Here is a 19,960-nt window from a genome sequence, read left to right on the forward strand (position 1 = left end):
GCTTTGCGCAGGCGCGACACTGCCGGGCAGGACGCTACGGTTGGAGGCGGGCCCTGAGGGGTGGGGCTTGGAAGCTTCACTCTGCGCTTGCGCCTAAGGGGCGTGGCGGTCGCACCTGCGCGAGTTGGGGGGAAGAAGGAGGGGCGAGGTGACGCAGGCGTAATAATAGAGAAGGTGCCAGAAAGATCCAAAACAAGTGGCTGCGGCCGTCGCCCGGGAGTCGTCAGAGGCCGGAGTCCGGTGAGGATCCAGAGAGGCCTGAGGGCGGCTGCTGGTGGGTAGACGGAACCTCTTGGGTGTTGGAGGGAGAGCGGTACCGCCCTAACAGGGCAAGGGGGTCGGGATCGGACAGCTCCACCTGTGCGGGGCGATGGGCTGCTTTGGTCGGTTCCACTTGTGGGGGGCAGAGGTTTACTTTCGGACGCTACCATTGGGTTGGAGCCGCGGCGCTGATCGGACAGTACCACTGGACGAAGCCAAGGGGCACGTCCGGACAGTGCTGCCCAGAGTCAAAGGGCAGTTGGCAGGGTTCTCTGGGATGGGGCCCCACGCTTGTTCGGACCCAGTCCACTTGGTCGGGTCCGGAGGCTGGTTCAGGACATACCACCTGGGGAGGGGCGTTCGGGCTGGGCAGGCCCGACTGGTGGGAGGACGAGCGGGGTCTGGCGTCTCGACCTGTTACTAGGGGACGTCGGGCGATACCATTCCTTTCTGGGGGAAGGGGAGCGGCAAAGAAGACTGGGGTGCGAAGGTGGCCCTGCAGGGCAGGACGGGGCGGGAGAGACGCGCCGGCGGGGGCGGGGTCCGGGTCCTTGCGTCGCTGACCATTGTCCCCTCCCCCGCTGTGTGGGTTCTAGGCCCTGGTTCAGAGCTTGTGCTGCCCCCTCCCCCGGGTATGGCGCTGTCCGGGTTGACCCCGGCTCCGAGCTGGGAGGAGGACGAATGCCTGGACTACTACGGGATGCTGTCGCTTCACCGTATGTTCGAGGTGGTGGGCGGACAGCTGACCGAGTGCGAGCTGGAGCTGCTGGCCTTCCTGCTCGATGAGGCCCCCGGCGCGGCCGGCGGTCTGGCCCGCGCCCGAAGCGGCCTGGAGCTGCTGTTGGAGCTGGAGCGCCGCGGGCAGTGCGACGAGAGCAACCTTCGGCTGTTGGGGCAACTCCTGCGCGTGCTGGCTCGCCACGACCTGCTGCCACACCTGGCGCGCAAGAGGCGCCGTCCAGGTATGGTTGAATGGCAGGGTGACAGACTTCCGGTGGTGTGCCCTGGCTGCGCCTCCAGGGTGCTCGCTCCTCCCCTTTGCTCAGACTATCAATGAGGAACACAGGCAGGGAGGAGGCATGGGTTTGGGAGAGGTGAGCTTGTGGAATTTGGCCACAGCAATGATGTTTGTGGCCACTGTTTATGGAGGGCTTATTTCTTGCTAAGCACAGTGGTAAGCCCTTTCTGTCGCCTTATATCCTCCCAGTAATCCCATGAGGAAGTCCTGTTAGTGTCCCTATCTTACAGGAGAAAGAACAGGGTTAAGAGAAGTTAAGCAGCTTGCCCACATGTAAGAACTGAATCCTGTGTGCTGAGCACAGGAAGTACAAGGTGTTGGGACTGACAAAGTGTTTGTTCCATGAAGCTTATGTTTGGTAGGGGGACGCAGCCATTAAGGCAGATAGCTTATTTTTAGACATGGTTATAGAAAAGCAAAGTTAAGAGAATGCAGAGAATAGGGAGTGTTTCACAGTGAAGGGAGTCCCCTCCTGCCTCCCCAGATTGGGTAACCACTTAAAACCTCTCTGAGAAACGGATGTTTATTTATTATTGTTTTTAAAAGATTATTTATTTATTTATTTGACACAGAGAGAGATCACAAGTAGGCAGAGAGGCAGGCAGAGAGAGAGAGGGAAGCAGGCTCCCTGCTGAGCAGGGAGCCCTATGCGGGGCTCCATCCCGGGACCCTGGGACCATGACCTGGGCCGAAGGCAGACACCAAACAACTGAGCCACCCAGGAGCCCCCCAAAAAGAATTTACTTACTTGACAGAGAGTGAGAGAAGGAGAGAGAGCACAAGCAGGGGGAGCAGCAGAGGGAGAGTGGGGAGCAGGCTCTCTGCTCAGCAGGGACTCAATCCCAGGACCCTGAGATCATGACCTGAGCCGAAGGCAGAGGCTTAACCCACTGAGCCACCCAGGCGCCCTGGAGAAAGCAGTGTTTAGGTGGCGGCTCTACCCCTGCTGTGTGGAGGAGAAAATGCTAGGCAGAGGGAAAGGGAAGCTTTCAAGCCCTGAGTCAGTACTGAGTTTGGTACCGTCAGAGACCAGTGTGGCAGGAGCAGGGGGTACTGACAGAGCAAGAGCAGAGAGGGAGGGAGGAAGCCACTTCACATAGGGGCTTGCAGGTGACACAGGTAGAAAGTGTGGGAGTCAGGATTCATACCTGACTGGCTCGGCTCTGAGATGATGCCCTGCATCCTGTGAGGGAAGTACTCCTGGACGAGCAGTTCTGAGAAGGTGAGGAACCCAAGGGTTTTAGGGTCAGGAGTCCTGTTGTGCATAGACCTGGAGCTATTGAGCCCTCAGCTGGGTCATTAGAGGTGAGGTGGCGAGTCACGGAGGGGGATCATGAACTTCCTTGGCCAGAGGAAGCCCATGGGCATTGGGTAACCAGGAGAAGGGCACCACTAGGGAAGAACTGACCGTGTTTTTGGAAAAAAGATACGTGGAGGTTAGGCTGTGGAAGAGAGGATTTGGAGAGCCTGCTACTCCTTGGGGCCTCAAGGAGTGTTGGGGGCAGTTAGAGGTGGCGGGGGTGGGGGGCGACATTACAGGGATCCTGACCATGACTCAGCTTACAGAATCCAGCCTTGGCCATTGGAGCTGCTGTAGACACGAGTTGGACAGCCCCAGGAGGTCCTGAGCCCCTTCTGTAGGCATATAGTGACTACTGGGCAGGAAGCGTTTGGGAGGGAGCTGCTGTCTGGGCTCCGAGCTCTGGGGAGCTCAGCACCTAGTGGGACAGGAGTCCATCTCCAGGTGGGAATTGGAGGCTGGGCTGGGGAGGGGCTAGAGGCCCTGAATACTTTGTTTTTCATTTTGTGAAGTGTCTCCGGAACGCTACAACTATGGCACCTCCAGCTCTTCTTCCAAAAGGACCGAAGGCAGCCGCCGTCGCCATCGCCAATCAAGCGGTACTTCAGACGCCCAGCAGGGTCAGTGGGAGACAGGTGAGCCTCTCACCTGGTGGGGTGGGCATGATGGCAGCGTGCCTTTTTCCTCTTGAACCCTGATGAACCTCTCCATCCCAGCCCGCCAAGGAAGGGACTCAAGGGGTCATTCTGTGTCCATATTGCATTGTGTGTTATCCTACAAAAGCATGTGTCCGGAAGCAATGTGTGGAATTGTTTGTGGTAGTTTTATAGGGCATCTGAATGACATCACATGGTGGGCAGTCTTCACGTGGCTGGCTTTGCTGGACACATGTTCGAGATTTATTCATGTCAGGGATCTTTAATTCGTTTGTTTTAATTGCCCTGCCAATTCATTTAAGGCGTCTCCTCTTTCCTAGTTCTTAAGTTATTCAAACATAATTTGAAACATACAGAGAAGCTGAAAAATGAGTGCAGTGAGCTTGTTCCTGTTTTTCATCTCCATTCAGTAATTTTAACATTTTGCCACTTTTGCCTTATGTGTGTGTTTGTGTGTAAGGTGGATTTGTGGTTGAATGCTTTAGAATGAGTTGCAGCCATCAGGATACTTTATCCCTAAATCAGCAGGCATTTTCTGACAATGAGGAGATTCTCCTAGGTCATTTCCAGACCATTATTATGTCTAAGAAAATAAATATTGATCCTCCGATATTCTAATGTTTCATTTTCATGTCTCCCACCAATGGTCTCTACTCTCGGGACCCACTCATAGTTGACCTGGGGTCATAACCTGAGCCAAAGGCAGACGCCTACCCCAGTGAGCTACCCAGGTGCCCCTGCATTAATTTATTTTGTCTTCTTAATCTCTTACTTGAGAAACCAGACTCCTTCCCTGCCCCAGATTTGTTTCTTTTCTTGCTATGACTTTGACTTACTGACTCTGTCTGCTTGTTTTGTAGAATGTCACAATTGTTTTGAAGTGTCCTATCATTTCCTCGTGGGGTGCTGGAGCTGGTATAGCTCCTGTGAAGTGGGGAGCCCCCTCACCCTCACCCCAGGAGACAAGCACGGCAGCAGCCCCTGGGCGTTGTTTCTGGTTCATGACTTGAAACTCGAAAACCCTGTAAATGTGTGGTCAGAGTAGTAGAGAGTGGTTTTCAGGACGGAGAATCGAGTGAAGTAAAGTAAGGTGCAGTAAAAAGTGGGCCAGGAGGCTCAATGAGATTCAGGTTTCGATGAGATTTCATGTTTTGGCAGGACTGTTCCTTAGTTGATGCTGTGGGCTTTACGTTGGAGCCCATCAGGAGGCTGACATTCTGGTTTTCTTGCTGTGAGGTGGCAGGTTTGAGCACTTGGTTAAGGTGGGGTCTGCCATGTTTGTCCTTTCTAAAGGGACATTTCCCCCTTTGACTTACAGTCTGTGGGGGGACAACTTGGCACGTCCTGATACCAGAAGCATCCCTGGTGGGTTTAGTAGGCATCGATGATCTCTGCTCAAACCAGTGCTGACACTGGTGTTAACAAAATGATGGTTTTCTTACTCTTTTCCAGTGGTCTGTTAGCTGGCACTCTTTTGAGACTTTTCCTTTTTTCTCTCTTTTCTTGGGAGAAGGGGGAGCAGTGCTGTGGATTTTTGTATAATTATTTATTTACTGTGTTAAAATCCATTAGTCATTTTTCCTGAGGTTCGAATTGATTAGCTCCTACTGTCTTTTTGATGGGGCTCCATCATTCTTTGGGCTTCCTGCTCTGGGGGACTGCAAGATTTTTGGACTCACCTGTCTTTTTTCTTCCCTAGCCCTGGAATCAGCTGTTTCCAGAAGAAGCCTCATTTCTTCTAGAGGGACTGTCATTTAGAGACCTAGACCTGGGTGCTGAGTGTGTGTATTGTTTCTGGCTTCTTTTAGTGAACAGAGCTAGAAATTACTTTAAGAAAATTCATATTAGTATTTTGGGGCACCTGGGTGGCTCGGTCGGTTTAGTGTCCAACTCTTGATTTCGGCTCAGGTCATGATCTCAGTGTGTCCCATCTTTCTCATTTCATGACCTCAGATCAAGCCCCAGGTCCATCTCTGTGCTGGACGGGGTGCCTACTTGGGATGCTGTTTCTCCCTCTCCCCTTCTTGGCTCTTGCCTGCATACACACTCTATCCCCACCCCCAAACAAAAAAAATTTGTCTTATCGTTTTTGAAATTAACGTTATAAATATTTGTTTCTTGTACACTAAAAATTCTGGTTATTAATAGTTTTGAGATAAAAAATCTATTTAGTTCATTTTATGACAATCATAGCTTTGAAAGTACGTCAGTGCCGCTGCTTACTGCCTCTCCTGAATGAAGCAGACCAGTTACTTGTGGTTCTTCCTGCCCTAGGAGTGTGTCCCACCGAGAGTTTACAGTCAGAACATTCTTTCAAGTTACTTGAAATAATTCTTCAGTTCGTGTTACCAATTACATATGCAGCTAGGTTTGTTTCTGTTAATTTTATGGTTGGTGTTTATGTCTCTCTAATTTTTTGAGTATGTAAACCACTTTAATGACTCAGAAGTCAGGGGCGCCTGGGTGGCTCAGTGGGTTAAAGCCTCTGCCTTCGGCTCAGGTCATGATCTCAGGGTCCTGGGATCGAGCCCCGCATCGGGCTCTCTGCTCAGCGGGGAGCATGCTTCCCCCTCTCTCTCTGCCTGCCTCTCTGCCTACTTATGATCTTTTTCTATCAAATAAATAAAAAATCTTTAAAAAAAAGAAAAAAGACTCAGAAGTCAAAACTAATAGAATCGGGAGAAGGATGTTCTCAGGAGGATTGTTTCCACTGGCCCCCAACCCCTAGTGAGTAGGTAACTAATTTCATTCATTTTCTGTTTGCCTATACAGTGTTTTGTTTTGGAAAAATAGCAAGTTTGTATGCTTTTTTTTTTTTTTCTTTTAAGGCAAGATGTAGCAAGTTGTAGACACTTGTTCTGTACCTCGCTTTTACTTTACTGAGGAGTCAGCACCCTGGTAATTAATCTAGTGTACTGCTCACCATATGTTTACATTGTGTTTGCATTGAGACAGGACCAATGCCGCAGTGGTCTGTCTGTTGTCATGCCTGTTTGCTGACGAGGTTGTGCAGGGCTTTCTTCAGGGTCAGACCTGGAAGTGGGGCTGCTGGATGGTGGGGTGTGCTCTTCTGGGTGAAGCTAGGTTCTACTTACTGCTCGTCTTATGGACCCGGCCACTGAGGCCCAGGAAGCAGAGGGGCTCACCCAGGGTCTCACAGCACGGAGACCAGCCTTGAGCCCTTGTTCAAGCCCTTGCCACCGTGCTCTACCTGTTATCCTGGTCCTTAGGGTGCCCCATCTTTCTCTCCTCAGGCTCCCCACCAACCAAGCGGCAGCGGCGGAGTCGGGGCAGGCCCAGTGGTGGTGCCAGGCGGCGGCGGAGAGGGACTGCCGCTGCCCCCCAGCAGCCGCAGGAGACATCCAGACCTGCCTCAGAAGGCAAAGTGACCTGTGGTAGGTGTCTGTGGGCCGTGGTGAATACATGGCCGGTGCTTGTGGCCGGCTGCTGATCCCAGGGCTGGCAGAGGCAGGCAGGCATCTGTGCAGAGTGTGGCCCACCAGTGGGGAGGTAGTGGCTTCTCTTTGTCCTTTTCCTCTTGCATGTCTCCATCCTGCCTATTGTGGAAGGCTCACATGTGTGACCTCCTCCAGGAAGCTTTTCTTCACGACCTCTTGCTCTCAATTTTATTTGTTTTTTTCAGTAACCATTTTTATAGGTTTACTTAGTCTGCAGTAGAACAATGCGCGTGTGAGAAATGAGGATCCTGGAGCAGGCTGCTAGGGTCACTTAGCCTTGGCGTTTAGCTAGGTTGTCTGACCTCGGGTGGGTGACCGAACCCTTCTGTGTAAAATGAGGCTGATAGGGTGCTCCCCAACTGGGCTCGTTGAGAGAGAAGATGAATTAACCCGGTAAAATATTCCCCCAGTGCCTGGCCGGGGGCCCACGCCATGTGCTCCGTACCGGTTTGTGTGTCTTGCTGTTACTGTGCAGTGTGCTTGGGACAGGAATAGCAGTGAGGGCCCTTTGGTTGGGGAGGCGACCTTCTCATAGGGTGACAGATCAGTGAAACTGCAGCTGGCTTTAGATAGTGCCGTGAGCAGAGGGTGGGGAGTGGGTGGAGGATCCTGGGAGGAGCCAAGCCACTGGGCCTGGCAGACCTTGGAGTGTGGGTTTTATTCCATACAGCAAGTGTTATAGTGGATTTTCAGCAGGGAGTGAGGTGATCTGATGCCTGTTTTCTTTTTTTGTTTTTGTTTTGTTTTTAAAAATTTTGTTTATTTATTTTTTATTTTTTTTAAGATTTTATTTATTTACTTGGGAGAGAGACAGTGAGAGAGAGCATGAACGAGGAGAAGGTCAGAGAGAGAAGCAGACTCCCCATGGAGCTGGGAGCCCGATGCGGGACTCGATCCCAGGACTCCAGGATCATGACCTGAGCCGAAGGCAGTCGTCCAACCAACTGAGCCACCCAGGCGTCCCTAAGATTTTGTTTATTTATTTGACAGACAGAGATCACAAGTAGTCACAGAAGCAGGCAGAGGAGAGAAAGAGGAGGAAGCAGGCTCCCTGCTGAGCAGAGAGCCCCATGCGGAGCTTGATCCCAGGACCCTGGGATCATGACCTGAGCCGAAGGCAGAGGCTTTAACCCACTGAGCCACCCAGGTGCCCTTGATACCTGTTTTCGATGGAATTCTGACTCCATCTGGAAAATCAGTTAGTGAATGATGACGTATAAAGTGCTTAGAAGCGGGCCAGGTACAGATAGGTATAGCATGTGCCGGTGACAGGTACTTGTTGAAGTAAATTAAACAAAAAGGAAGCAGGGAATGGAGGGAAGAGGCTGGAGAGCCCAAGCGGGAGAGGTGGAAGGTCTGGCCCAGAGACGTTCTGTTGGGGAGGGGAGGGCGCTAATAGGGCTGCCTGGGCCTGCGGGTGTGTTAGGTTAGGTGTCTTGTGGGCTCTGCTGTAGAGATTTGTGCTTGGGCCTTGCCTTTGAGAACTGTGGCCCTGAGGGGCATGGTTGGGCGTGGTCTGGTTCCCTCTCTTCCGAGTGTCCCATCCACTCCTCCGATGAGGCTGCGGAGACCTGTGCTGGGTGCTGCCAGGAGGAACAGACACTGGTGTCCTCTGACAACCCTCTGCTGGATTCGATGGCTGCCCCTGGGTGACTCTCTCCTGAGGCAGGCGGTCCTGAGCAGAAATACTGACCTGGCTGGGCAGCAGGGGGCCTGCTGAGCCAAGGCGGGGGAGGGGTCTTGTTGCCCCAGAGGCTCCAGGTCTCTTCAGGTGGGCTGGGCCATGGCGGGGAGGTTATTAACCCAGGGTGTGGCTGGGTCTTTCGGTGAGGACTGTGAGCAGGTCTGACTGCTGACTCACTGGGCAGGGTGGGGCTGGAGGGAGGCCCTCCCTTGTAGGCTGCTGATGGTTCCCTCTGGAAGCTAGGATGCTTCACCTTTAATGAGGCTCAAGACCAGGGGTGGAAAGAGGCTCCTTCAGACTAGAGTGACCCGACTTCCTTGCCCCCATGTGTGTGTGACAGCTGTGGGGCTTAACCCCTCCCTAGTCAACTGCCCTCCTGAGAGGGCCGGAACTGGACCAAACTCCGGGTTTCTTAAGGGGAAGGGTGTCTGGAGTAGCCAGGGTTTGGACACAGGGGCTCTGAGTTTCCACATCCCTTTTCAGGGCCATCCACTGGGCACTGTGCTGGGCACGCTGTTCACTCGGCCCTGAGTTTTCAAGACAGCCCTGAGGTAGGGGTGACAGCCCCCATCTGCAGAGTGGCAGGCTCCGATCATACTCCACGCGTATGCTCATACTCCACGCGTATTCTCAGAGCACTCACTATGTGCTGGGCACAGCAGGGGGGTGGCGCTTGTCCTCCCATTGGTTTCGATGGGAGGAGAAAGCCAAAAGAAACCAGATGGCACCTGAGAAGAGAGGGCAGGGCAGGGGGATAGGGAGTGATGGAAAATGCCATTTCAGGTGTATTTTCAAGATAGGGTGGTCTCAGAAGACCCCTTGGAAGAGACAGAGCGAGTGTGTGGATGCCTGGGGAAGAGTGTTCTGGATCTGAGGATTGCAGGTGCCAAGGTCCAAGTAGGACTGAGCCTGTGGTGGTGAAGGGCTGGTAAGGAAGCTGGCCAGGCTGGAGCCCGGGGAACAAGGGGGCTGCTGGGAGGTAAGTACAGGCGAGGTGGGGAGCCCGTCCTGCAGGGCCGGGGGGCCGGGGCTTTCACTGCCTTATGTGACAGAAAGCAGCCAGAGGATTTGAATGACAGGAGGAGCTTTGCTCTTTTCCCTGTTTTCTGTGGAGAAGGTACAGAGGCAGGCACACCAGCATGATGACCGCATCTCCCCTTCACTGCCCTCAGCCCTTGTCGGCTCGTGGGCAGTCCTCTTGGACCATCCACAGTGTTTTGCAGTCGTTTTCAGGAGTTTTATTATTTGCTCTGTGGATTTTCTACTGTGTACTTCTAAAAGATCAGAATTCTCGAAAAATTACTGCCCCGAAAATGTCAAGTTTCAAAATGTCAGATGTCTAGTCAGTCCTCTGATGTCCAGTTGTCTCAGAAGTGCTGGTTCTGTTTTTTTAAATTTAATTTATTTGAGAGAGAGTGCGAGCGTGTGCGTGCAGGGTTTAGGGGGCAGAGGAACATGCAGACCCTCCACTGAGCAGGGAGCCCGATGTGGGGCTCAGTCCAGGACCCTGGGATCATGATGTGAGCGCAAGTCTGGCGCTCAACCGACTGAGCCGCCCAGGCGCCCTGATGCTGGCTTTCGGAAGTCTCTTCTGATTGCGGAGATCCCCCTACCATGTCCGTTCTCGCTCCCCCATCCCCTGAGCTCTGTGTTTGTTGGAGGTAGTTGTCCTGTTTCCTGAAGACTGGATTTTGCCAACTGCATCCTGCAGTGGAGTAGATCGATAGGGTCCCCTGTTGTCTGTGTTGCCTGGAAATCGGTGGTTGGCCTGGAGAGACTTGATCAGACTATGGTGCGATGTTTTGTCCTCAAGCTCACTTCCCAGGTGGTGCTGTGGCCTTCCATCGGGAAGTGGGGAGTGAGTGGCTGCTTATCTTTCTCTGACATTAGTGGCAGCGTCTCCTCGTTGCTTTGATCTGCTTGTTCCCGAAAACCTTACATTTGATATGACACGGTGTCCCCAGGGGAAGACTAAAGCAAGGTTGGGCACCAGTATTGTCCAGAGGAGGGGGGGTGCGGGCCCTGGAGTGGCAGCGGAGGGGTAGGGGTCTTTCCATCCGAGCACTCTGGCTGCCCTTCTCCCCCTTGTGCCTGTCCCTGTCCTTTCCTGAGCAGCCCCTGGGCATCCCTGCCCATTTCCCTCCGCATCTTATTCTGCGCTCGAGAGAGGGATGAGGTTTGGGGTTGGGGGACAAGAGGATGCTGGGGCCCACCTGAGTGCAGGAGCAAGAGCAGCTTTCCTCAGTAGGAAGGTAGCACCACCCCCTCTGCCCTGGGGACAGGGAGCCTTGCTGCACAGCTGCCCAAGGGGAGAGGGACCATTGCTAAATGTTTGGCATTCTTGGCCGGAGGAAGCAATTCAGCCAGCTCCAAGCCCAGGTCACACAGGGGCCAGAAGCTCTTTGCGCCTTGCTCCTCACAGACACACTGGACCAACCTGTCCATTTCTGTCCGTGTCTGCTGCATCTGTCCTGGCCCTTTGGCCTTCCCCGGCCCCTACCCTGGCTCTGTTCCTGCCGCCTCGCTGCCTCTGCAGTGCGGCCCAAGTCGTCTCAGTGTAAGCTCATATCCTTCCCTAGGCCCTCGGAGGGCTCGTTGTGTACCAGTCACTGGCCTTTGCTCTGTACTCGCAGCCAGCTGTGTAATCCCCAAAGCTACCCCACGAGAGCCAGTGCAGGGGTGAGGCTTTACCAAGGAGGCCCCTGAGCTGCTGAGGTGTGTGTTTGCCTTGCGAGGCCCTGGACTCCCTGCCCCTCCGGGTTGGGTCCTGTCCCTCCAGTCATCCCCTGGTGCCCTTCTCCTCCGCATGGTCCATCCACCCTGGCCCCAGCCTCTGAACGCGTAGTTCATTTTTTGCTTCTGGACTTCGATGGGGGCTGTTCTCTCTCCTGGGAATGCTGCTCTTCCTTCTCCTCGTTTTTTTCTCTTGACCTACTTGTTCTTCACATTTTACTTCCAGTGTCATTTCCTAGAGAGGTTCCACCTGATTGTTGAAATCTAAATTACACCTCGCTCTCTCTCATTTTCTCTTGTGGCCCTCGGGATGTCTTTTAATGATAGCTTACCGTGTATCATTGTGCGAGAGGCCGCAACAGGACAGGGTAGTTCAGAGCTCGGGCTGCGGGGCCAGGCTCTGCCAGGCTGGAATTCCAGCTCTGCCATTTCCTGCCTCTCTGTCCTGGGGCAGGTGACTCATCCTCTGTGCCTCAGTTTCCCCTTTTGCAAAAAGAAGGTAATAGCACTGCTTTTGAAGGTTACAGGGAGAATCAAAGGGTCAGTAAGTGACCTGTGTGTCAGTCTGCAGTAAATCCTCTGTGCGTGTCACCTGTTGTCATTTGGTCATTTGGGCGAGGACTAAAGGGGTGATGGCGCTTGGTGCCCCTGATCCTTGACCAGGGGTGGTAAAACAGGTCTTCTCCTTTGCCTTTGTGGAGTCTCCTTGGCCCCTTTCTCTGAGTGCCACACTGTTGTGTTCCAGACCTGATGCTGGCCTCTGGTCTGGGGAGGGATTTCATTTGTCAGTGGGGATAAGGAAAATGCTGTGAGGATTCAGAGCCAGAGATCGGGAAAGCCCTTGGGGAGGGCCTGGCCCATGGGAGGCGTTCCCTAACTGGGGTTCTGTATCTTGCCAGCCCACTGGTGGTGGGGCATGCGTGTCACCCCACATTCCTGGGGCTTTGTAAATTGATTCATGGGATAAAAGAACAGATGGGACACACAGTAGTCCATCCTGGTTTTGCTTTCTTTCCACCCCCAATGTTGGGGGCAGGATCTGAACAGTTTCTGCCACAGGTTGAGTACGGAGCTGTGCTGAGGAGAAGGGTGATGTGGGAGGGCTTCACTGGCTTGGGATGTGTGGTCCTGTGACCTGGGCCTTGGTGGGTGAGTGGGTCTGTTCTGCGCAGAGGAGGTGGACCAGTGATCATGCGAGTGAGTAAGGCTTGTGATGGGGGCCCTGGCCTTGTGACTAGGTGGGGCAGGGGAGAACGCAGCTGGAACTGAAGGAGAAGGTAAGGGGGAGGTTCACTTGGGCCCAAGCGAGAGAGGACCAGGCCTGGGCAGGGACCGTGGGGTAGAGAGGTGGGTGTCGAAATCACAGTTCCTGTTTTTGGGGGCCTCTTATGTCGTAGGACCTGGGGCAACTGCTTCATGAGTTGCCTTTTTGAATCCTCGTGACCGCACCATGCAGCAGGGACCTCTTGTTTGTCTGTTTTATGTTTTTCAGATGGGGAAACTGAGGCTCAGAGAGGTGAGGTCACATGCCCAAGGCCCCACAGCTAGAGAGTGGCAGAGCCCGGACTCGCCTCAAGGTCTGTCGGACTCCGCCACCTGGCTTTGTGCCTTTGCCACTAAGCTGCCCCGTGTGGCCTTGGACAGGTGCTGCTTCTCCCAGTCCCCTGCTCCCCGGCCCACACCAACTGAGGGTGTGGTCAGGCACTCGGGGGAGTCTAGGCTATAGGCCTGGCGGTCTCATGTGGTTCTTAAGATGGAGGGAGTTGGGCCTGAGGGCCGTGGGAAGTCCTAGGCACCAAGGCCAGGTGCGGTTCCCTGGGCTTTGAGCGGAGAGGATGAGGTTCCCTCACAGAAGGAGGAAGGGTAGGGGTGGGAGGAGGAAGTGGGTGGTGCTGAGAAGTCATCTGGGGGAGCAGAGACCTGCCTTCCACCTGTGCTCTGCTGCTGACACCATGTGTGGAAGGCGCAGGGAGTTGGGCACATGGTAGTTCCCCTTCCAGAGCTTCAGTTTCCTCATCTGTCAGATGGGTGGCATGTGGCCCGTACCCCGTGGGGCCGGTCCGGCGGAAGGCTGACGGTGAAGCGTTTGGCACATCAGAGCTATCGGCGGCGCCGTGCTTGGAGCACCCCTTGGGCACCGTTGGCAGTGCTAGTCACTTCTTTTCCATCCACTGTTTTCTTTCTAGTCCTTTCAACGGTCTTTTTGAGTTGGAATTCCCGGGTTCGTCAAGAGCCTGGGCTCAGAGAGGTGCTGACTTGTGCCAGGTTACACAGCGGCATCTAAAGGCTCTGGGTTGGACTCATCTTCACGGACCCGAAGCTGCCCTCTGGGGCATGAGCAGCCCAGTGACCTCTGTGGAGCACTGCCACACCCTGGCCGCGTGACCTTGGGCAAATCCCTTCTCTTCTCTTTGCCTCGGTTTGCTCACCTGTCAATTGGGGTGATTATAGAGCCTGTCTCATGGGGGTGTTCGTGGATTAAATGAGTTCCTGTGTGGGTGGTGCCTGTTGTCATTTCCAGCTCATACCTGACTCTCTCACAGCTGGGGTTGTGTGGAGAGGAAGTTCTGTTAGTAGCCTGAGTTACAAGTGGGGCTTTATTATTTTTAAAAAAATATTTTTATTTATTCATTTATTTGACAGGCAGAGATCACAAGTAGGCAGAGAGGCAGGCAGAGAGAGAGGGGGAAGCAGGCTCCCCGCTGAGCAGAGAGCCCGATGCGGGGCTTGATCCCAGGATCCCGAGATCATGACCTGAGCCGAAGGCAGAGGCTTAACCCACTGAGCCACCCAGGCGCCCCACAAGGGGGGCTTTAGTAATCCCACAGGGAGGTGATCTGCCAGAGGTCACATTTATAGGGACAGTCTAGGAAATTTTGGGTGCTGTGCCCTGCGCAGAGCTGCCCCCTCATTTGGGCAGATGGGGTCAGGGTGGTAAAGAACAGAAACTAAGCTCTGACTGGCCTGAGCAAAAAGGGAATGGATCGTAGCAGAGAATCATGCTCTCTCCTCCTGGTGGTCAAGTGCCCCCGGCAGCTCCGGGCTTAGGGCCCACCATCTTAGCAGCCTCTGAGGAAAGAGGGTACCTGCTACCAGCAAAGCCATCCCCGTCCCAGCCTTGAGACCCCTGTGCGGCGCTCTCCTGTTGGGTATGGTGGCCCCACAGGAGTCTCACTGAGTGCAGGATAGGGCGAGGCCCGTTACTGCAAGGCAGGTCTTTCAGCCCCCGCATTGGTTCTTTCACAAGTATCTATCGAGTGTCTGCTGGGTGCCACAGGGCTACACCCGTGAATAAAATAGACAGTCTCTTCCTTCCGGGGGGGCTCACAGGGGGCCCAGCCAGGGGAGACAGGTGAAAAACCTGACAGCATAAGGGAAACCTCCGAGGTTAGGTGGTAAGTGCCTTGGGAAGAAAGGGAGCAGGATCTGGGGGACTGGGAGGGTGGGGGGCTGGGGTCCCTGGTGGTGGTGAAGTTTTAAATGGGGAGCTTAGGGGAGACGTCATTGGGAAGGTGGCATTTGAAGGAATTGAGGGAGCAAGTGATACTGGGCCGGCCAGAGCATCCCCAGCGGGAGGAGAGGCAGGGCTGGGTAGAGCCTGCCTAGTGGGTGGGGGTGCAGCAGGGTGCTGCGGCTGGAGTGGAGAGAGGACGGCGCCGGGTCAGGAGGTAACAGAGGCCAGGCAGCAGGAGAGAAGCCATGGGAGGGCGTCTCCATACTTGGGTGTGGTTACCAGAAAGGGGAAGGATGTGGGCAGGGGCCGTGCAACCCGTAGGGCAGTGGGAGGAGCCTGTGGGAGGAGGCTGGGGCAGGAGGAAGGGGTTGTGGGCCCCTGGTCCCACTGTGGTGTGCGCGTGCTGGCATGTGCATTTGCGTGCGTGTGTGTGTGTGTGTGTGTGTGTGTGTGTCTGTTGTGTTGGCCCCTCCCTGACCAGTCCCTCCTTCTCCGCAGACATCCGGCTCAGGGTACGAGCAGAGTACTGTGAGCACGGGCCCGCCTTGGAGCAGGGTGTGGCCTCCCGGCGGCCGCAGGCACTGGCCCGGCAGCTGGACGTGTTTGGGCAGGCCACAGCCGTGCTGCGCTCCCGGGACCTGGGCTCCGTGGTATGTGACATCAAGTTCTCTGAGCTCTCCTATCTGGACGCCTTCTGGGGCGACTACCTGAGTGGCGCCCTGCTGCAGGCCCTTCGGGGCGTGTTCCTGACTGAGGCCCTTCGCGAGGCCGTAGGCCGGGAGGCTGTCCGCCTGCTGGTCAGTGTGGACGAGGCCGACTATGAGGCTGGCCGGCGCCGCCTGCTGCTGATGGAGGAGGAGGGAGGACGGCGCCCGACGGAGGCCTCCTGATTCTGGACATGGCAGGACTGAACCCACCTCCTAGCCTCTGGGCCACTCTCTTCCCTGGAGGACATCCATCTCTGCCCCTAGAGGACTGTCAACTTCAGCAGCCCCGAGGACTGGGACAGATGGCCTGGCCCCTTGACAGACTCTCCCACAGGATGTGGGCTCTGAGGCCTAAACCACTTCCACCTGAGTTTCCTTCCCAGCCTCCTCCCAGCCCTACCCTCTCGTGTGTTCCCTCAGCTTCAGGAGGCCAGGGACTCAGGCATGCAGATCAGAACGGGCAGGAGGCATAGCTACACATTCACCAAAGGCTCCCTGCACACCGTGTCCTTGACTGTGAACTGTGTGTGCACATGCACACTGCTCCCTCTGAAATCTTCCCTGGGCTCCTGCCCTGGCCTGCTCCACACATGTCTTTGGCCTAAGGGCTTCTTTCTCAGGATATCTGATTTTACTGTCCCCAAGCCTGGACCTCAGCCGCGCTGGGCACTGGGGCTAGGGTGCACACGGGGCCTGCTCCTCTTGCCCAGACATCTCTCTAGCCAGCTGGGGCTCTGCCCGACTTCCAGACACAGACCTGGATCTCCACATTCTCCTGCTCCCCACAGTTGGATGCAGACTTGAACAAGGACCTGCACCTGGAGTGTCACACGTGCATTGCAGTAGCATCAGACCAAGTGTGTCGTTGCCCGTGGGGCCAGGATCAGAAACCAACTTCCTTCTCCAAAAGGGAAGGCAAAGGCTTGGGGCTGATGGGAAAGGCCTTTTACAAATGGCGCCAATAAAACTGCCCTGGATTGGGGCTTAGGGTGGGCATCAAGGCTCTCTAGGACTCTTTCTTTATGGGCTGGAGGAAGGAGCTAATGAGGACCTGGGCCCAGTTCCAGCCCTGGGGTTCCTGGCCCAGTTATCTGGCTAGAGGAAGGGCAGGATGCTGGAGCGTCAGCTGCTGCTACCCCAGGCCTTCTCTCCTCTCGGCCTCAGTTTCCTCATCTGTCAAAGGAATTAACTGCTTTGGGAGTCATAACCTGTCCCAACCCCATTGGCACATGCTTTGCTCTTGTTAGGTTCTTGGGAATACTAGTGTTTTTAACTTTATTCACTGAGATGCCAGCTATCTAGCCCAGCACTCTAGCCCCAAGCTTTGGAAACCAAACGGGTCACAAGCCACGGGTCACAAGCCACAGTTCGCTGGCTGGAATCCCTCCCCAGATGGCTCCTCATGCCTTCTGGACAGTCACCTCTTAAATCTGGACCTGCATTCTTCCTCCTGGGGCCCAGCACTGCTTTCTGCTGCCTTGTGGCTACTGGAGGTTGTGGCCTCTTTCCCCACCCCTTGTTTAAGGGCTTAGGAACTCGGGTTTCTTACACAATAACCAAGGTTTTCCTTCCTGTGGGGGAAGGGAATCAGGCTGGGGAATGGGGGTGGGTGGGAGGAGGTAGGCAGGGACTGCTGGCCTTTCCTGGGGGAAGAGGTACTTCTGCCCACACTTGGGAACCTGGACCACTGGCCTGTGTTGGTGGGGAGGGACATTGTGGCAAGTCTAAGGGTTGAGACCTGTCCTGGAATGAAGACCTGGTCTAGCACCATACCCTTTCTGGGCAGGAGCTAGGGTCTGCTGGGCACCTCAAGATTTATTTAATGCTTAGCTTGTGCGAAGTAGGGATTCTGCCCCCATATTTGACAGGAAATGGGTTTCAGAGAGGGGAGGTGGCTTGCCTGGGGGATAGAGAAGCTCTGAGCTCAAGAGCCTCTCTCCCCGAGTGGATGCAGGTTTCCACGCCCCTTCTTCCCTCCAGTTGTGGGAACTGCCTTTGGTCTGGGCGGGAGTAGGTTTCCTTCTCAAGGTTTGGGGGATTTTTGTACTTGGGGGCGGGAACTGCTGCTGGTTGTGGCTCTGCTGGCCCGCATTGCGGAGCCAGCCTCCTCACCCGGCTCTGAGGCGGGTCTTTCCGCTAATGCACGAGGGTCCCCGCCCCCTTGTGGGGAGAGAGTCAGGCGCTGCCCACCGGTCAGTTCCGGGGTGTGGGCCCCGCCTATGGCCCACCCCTCCCCGTTCTCCGAAGCCCCGCCCGCCCCACCCTCTCCAGCCCGGCGTCCTACCTCGCTGGTCAGCGCGTGCCAGACGTGGAGACGCCTAGCTGCGAGGCCACCGGAGCCCGCGCAGGCGCAGTGCGCGGCAGGCGCCGGCGGTGGCGGGAACATGGAGATGTCGGTCGCCTCCAGAGCGCCGTTGAGCGCGTCTGCGGTGGAGCTGGCCTGGACTTGCCAGAGACCGCGCGGTACCCCAGGGGGTGACCGACACACCACCGAGGCCAAGAAGTGGGTCACAGAAGGCCGTGAGGACAAGCTGGGGAGATCAAAGAGCTTCAGGAGTCAAGAAAGTCCGTGGGGCATGGCCTGGGCAGACCGCGGGCAGGCGAACTAGGGGCCTGTGAGAGCCCAGAGGAAGGCTTCACAGAGGAGAGGAGCCCGGAGCTGGCTCTTGAGGGATGAGTAGGAGTTCAACAGAATGACGAAGAGCGGCCTTACAGCAGAGAGGGCAGCCCGGGGAAGGTCTTAGGAAACGTGCCCAAACCGGGTGCAGAAAGACGGACAGATCAGCAGAGTCAGAGGTAAGTGGCGGCGCCTAGTCAGCCCTCGTCTGCACAGTGGCCATGTGCTCCCGCGGGCTGGCCACGACGACAGCCACAGCACGGTTGCGCTAGAAGGTGGTAGTGTGAGGTGGGCTCACGAGGCCCTACGTGTGGCGGTCCCGGCCGTGCGCCTGTCCCGGGGCCTCGCCGGGGCTCCGGCATTGCTCTGGCAGGGGCGCCGCTGGCTCCGCAGGCCCTGTGCTGGTGGGCGAGCCACGCCGGGCCACCGCGGGCCACAGCCCAGGGTGGGTAGTGACTGAGTAAGCCACAGAGGCCGGGGGAGCCCAGGGGACACTGATTGGAGGGTCCCAGGAAGGCCTCGTGGATCGGACCCCCGTTCATTCTGTTCAAAATCAACACCACCACCCTACGTTTCAACTGTGAACTAGAACATTCTGAAAAGTAGGGACAACGGATATATGGTGTTAGTACGTTGTAAAACACATGTGCCTCCCACATTAAGAAACACCTTACCACACCCCAGAAGCCCCTCATCCCCCAGCCTGTCACGTGCTCCCTCCTGAACATCCCTACCCCCTCGCCATTTCTCCTAGCTGGGAACACTACCTTGCCTTTTACGTAATAATTCCTCTTTTTATTTTTTTTGCCCCGCAATGATGTAGATAATCTTCTCTCATCTTGCACTTGATATAAATGGAACCATACAATAAGTCTCCCGTTGTGTCTGTTTTCTTTTGCTCAGTGTTGTTTGTAAGTTTCTTCCACATGTCCCTCAGTAGCTGACTCACTGTTATAAACATCCCACAAGTACTTCATGCATGGCACTGTTGGTGGACATTGAGGTTGTTTCCAGTGTGGGACCGTTACGAATAGTGCTGCTACGAACATTGTAGTGCATGGTTTTTGGTGAACAAATGCTTACATTTCTGTTGGGATATACCCTCAAGTGGAACTGCTGGACCTGGGTATGTTCAGGTCTGGTAGATACTGCCTGTGTTAGTTTCCTATGGCTGGTGTAATAAATTAGCACAAATTTGATGCTTAATACAACAGAAATGTATTCTCTGTAGTTCTGGAAGTGAGAAGTCTAAAATTTTCACTGGGCCAGAATCAAGATGTCAGCAGACCCATACTCCCTCCAGAGGCTCTAGGGAAGAATCTGCTTTTTGCCTCTTCCAACTTTTGGTGGCTGCTAACATCCCTTGGCTTGTGGCCACATCCCTCCAGTCTCTGCTTCTGTGATCACATTGCCTCTTCTTCTATGTCACATCTCCCTCAACCTCCCTCTTATGAGGACACATGGGATGGCGCTTAGGGACCAACCGAATAATCAGGACAATCTCATCTCAAAATCCATACTTTAACCACATCTGCTGTCCTTTTGCCATCCGTGGTTACCTTCCTTCACAGATTCCAGGAATTAAGCCATAGACACCTTTTGGGGGACATTTTGCAGCCTACCACATTGCCAAACAACTTTTCTAAAGTGTTTGTACCAGGTTACTCTCCTTCCCACCCTGATGAGAGTTCTCTTTTCATCTTCTCTTTACATACTGTCATCAGCTTGGGATTGTCGGACACTTTAATTTTACCAGTCTAATGAACGTGCGGTGTCCTTGTTTATTTTTCTTCTCCCTGATGATTAATTTCTGCTCATTCTTGAATGCAGAGTAGGAAGTCTTTGGGTGGATAAAATGGACAAGGATATTCCAGATAGGTGGAATAGAATGTATTCCATGAGATCTCAGGGAAGATTTGTCTTTTTTTTTTTAAGAGAAAGTGAGTGAGGAGTCGGGGCAAAGGGAAAGGAGAGCATGCCCAGTGTGGAGCCCGATGTAGGGCTTGATCCCGCCACCCTGAGATGAGGACTTGAGCTGAAATCAAGAGTCGGCTCAACCGACTGAGCCACCC

General features: G+C 54.7%; 2 protein-coding genes across 2 annotated transcripts in view; both read left to right on the top strand.

Moving 5' to 3' along the window:
- The window catches only part of ERFL (ETS repressor factor like), a 278,656-nt gene that overhangs the window by 29,951 nt on the left and 228,745 nt on the right, over nucleotides 1-19,960 (top strand). The gene's annotated exons all lie outside the window — the stretch shown is intronic.
- On the top strand, nucleotides 70-18,759 carry DEDD2 (death effector domain containing 2). Its single transcript, XM_032323138.1, has 5 exons — nucleotides 70-240; nucleotides 858-1,223; nucleotides 3,092-3,214; nucleotides 6,490-6,630; nucleotides 15,063-18,759. Exons 2-5 carry the CDS (start codon nucleotides 896-898, stop codon nucleotides 15,452-15,454), a joined length of 984 nt encoding a protein of 327 aa, XP_032179029.1. The 5' UTR covers nucleotides 70-240; nucleotides 858-895; the 3' UTR covers nucleotides 15,455-18,759.

This window comes from Mustela erminea, chromosome 19 (assembly GCF_009829155.1).
Source record: "Mustela erminea isolate mMusErm1 chromosome 19, mMusErm1.Pri, whole genome shotgun sequence".
Taxonomy (NCBI): Eukaryota; Metazoa; Chordata; class Mammalia; order Carnivora; family Mustelidae; genus Mustela; species Mustela erminea.

Excerpts from the sequence above, each read along its gene's own strand:
- DEDD2 (XM_032323138.1), top strand. The coding sequence starts at position 896 with ATGGCGCTGTCCGGGTTGACCCCGGCTCCGAGCTGGGAGGAGGACGAA. Across the intron at positions 3,215-6,489 it reads GCAGGGTCAGTGGGAGACAG|GCTCCCCACCAACCAAGCGG; the intron begins GTGAGCCTCTCA and ends TTCTCTCCTCAG. Across the intron at positions 6,631-15,062 it reads AGAAGGCAAAGTGACCTGTG|ACATCCGGCTCAGGGTACGA; the intron begins GTAGGTGTCTGT and ends CCTTCTCCGCAG.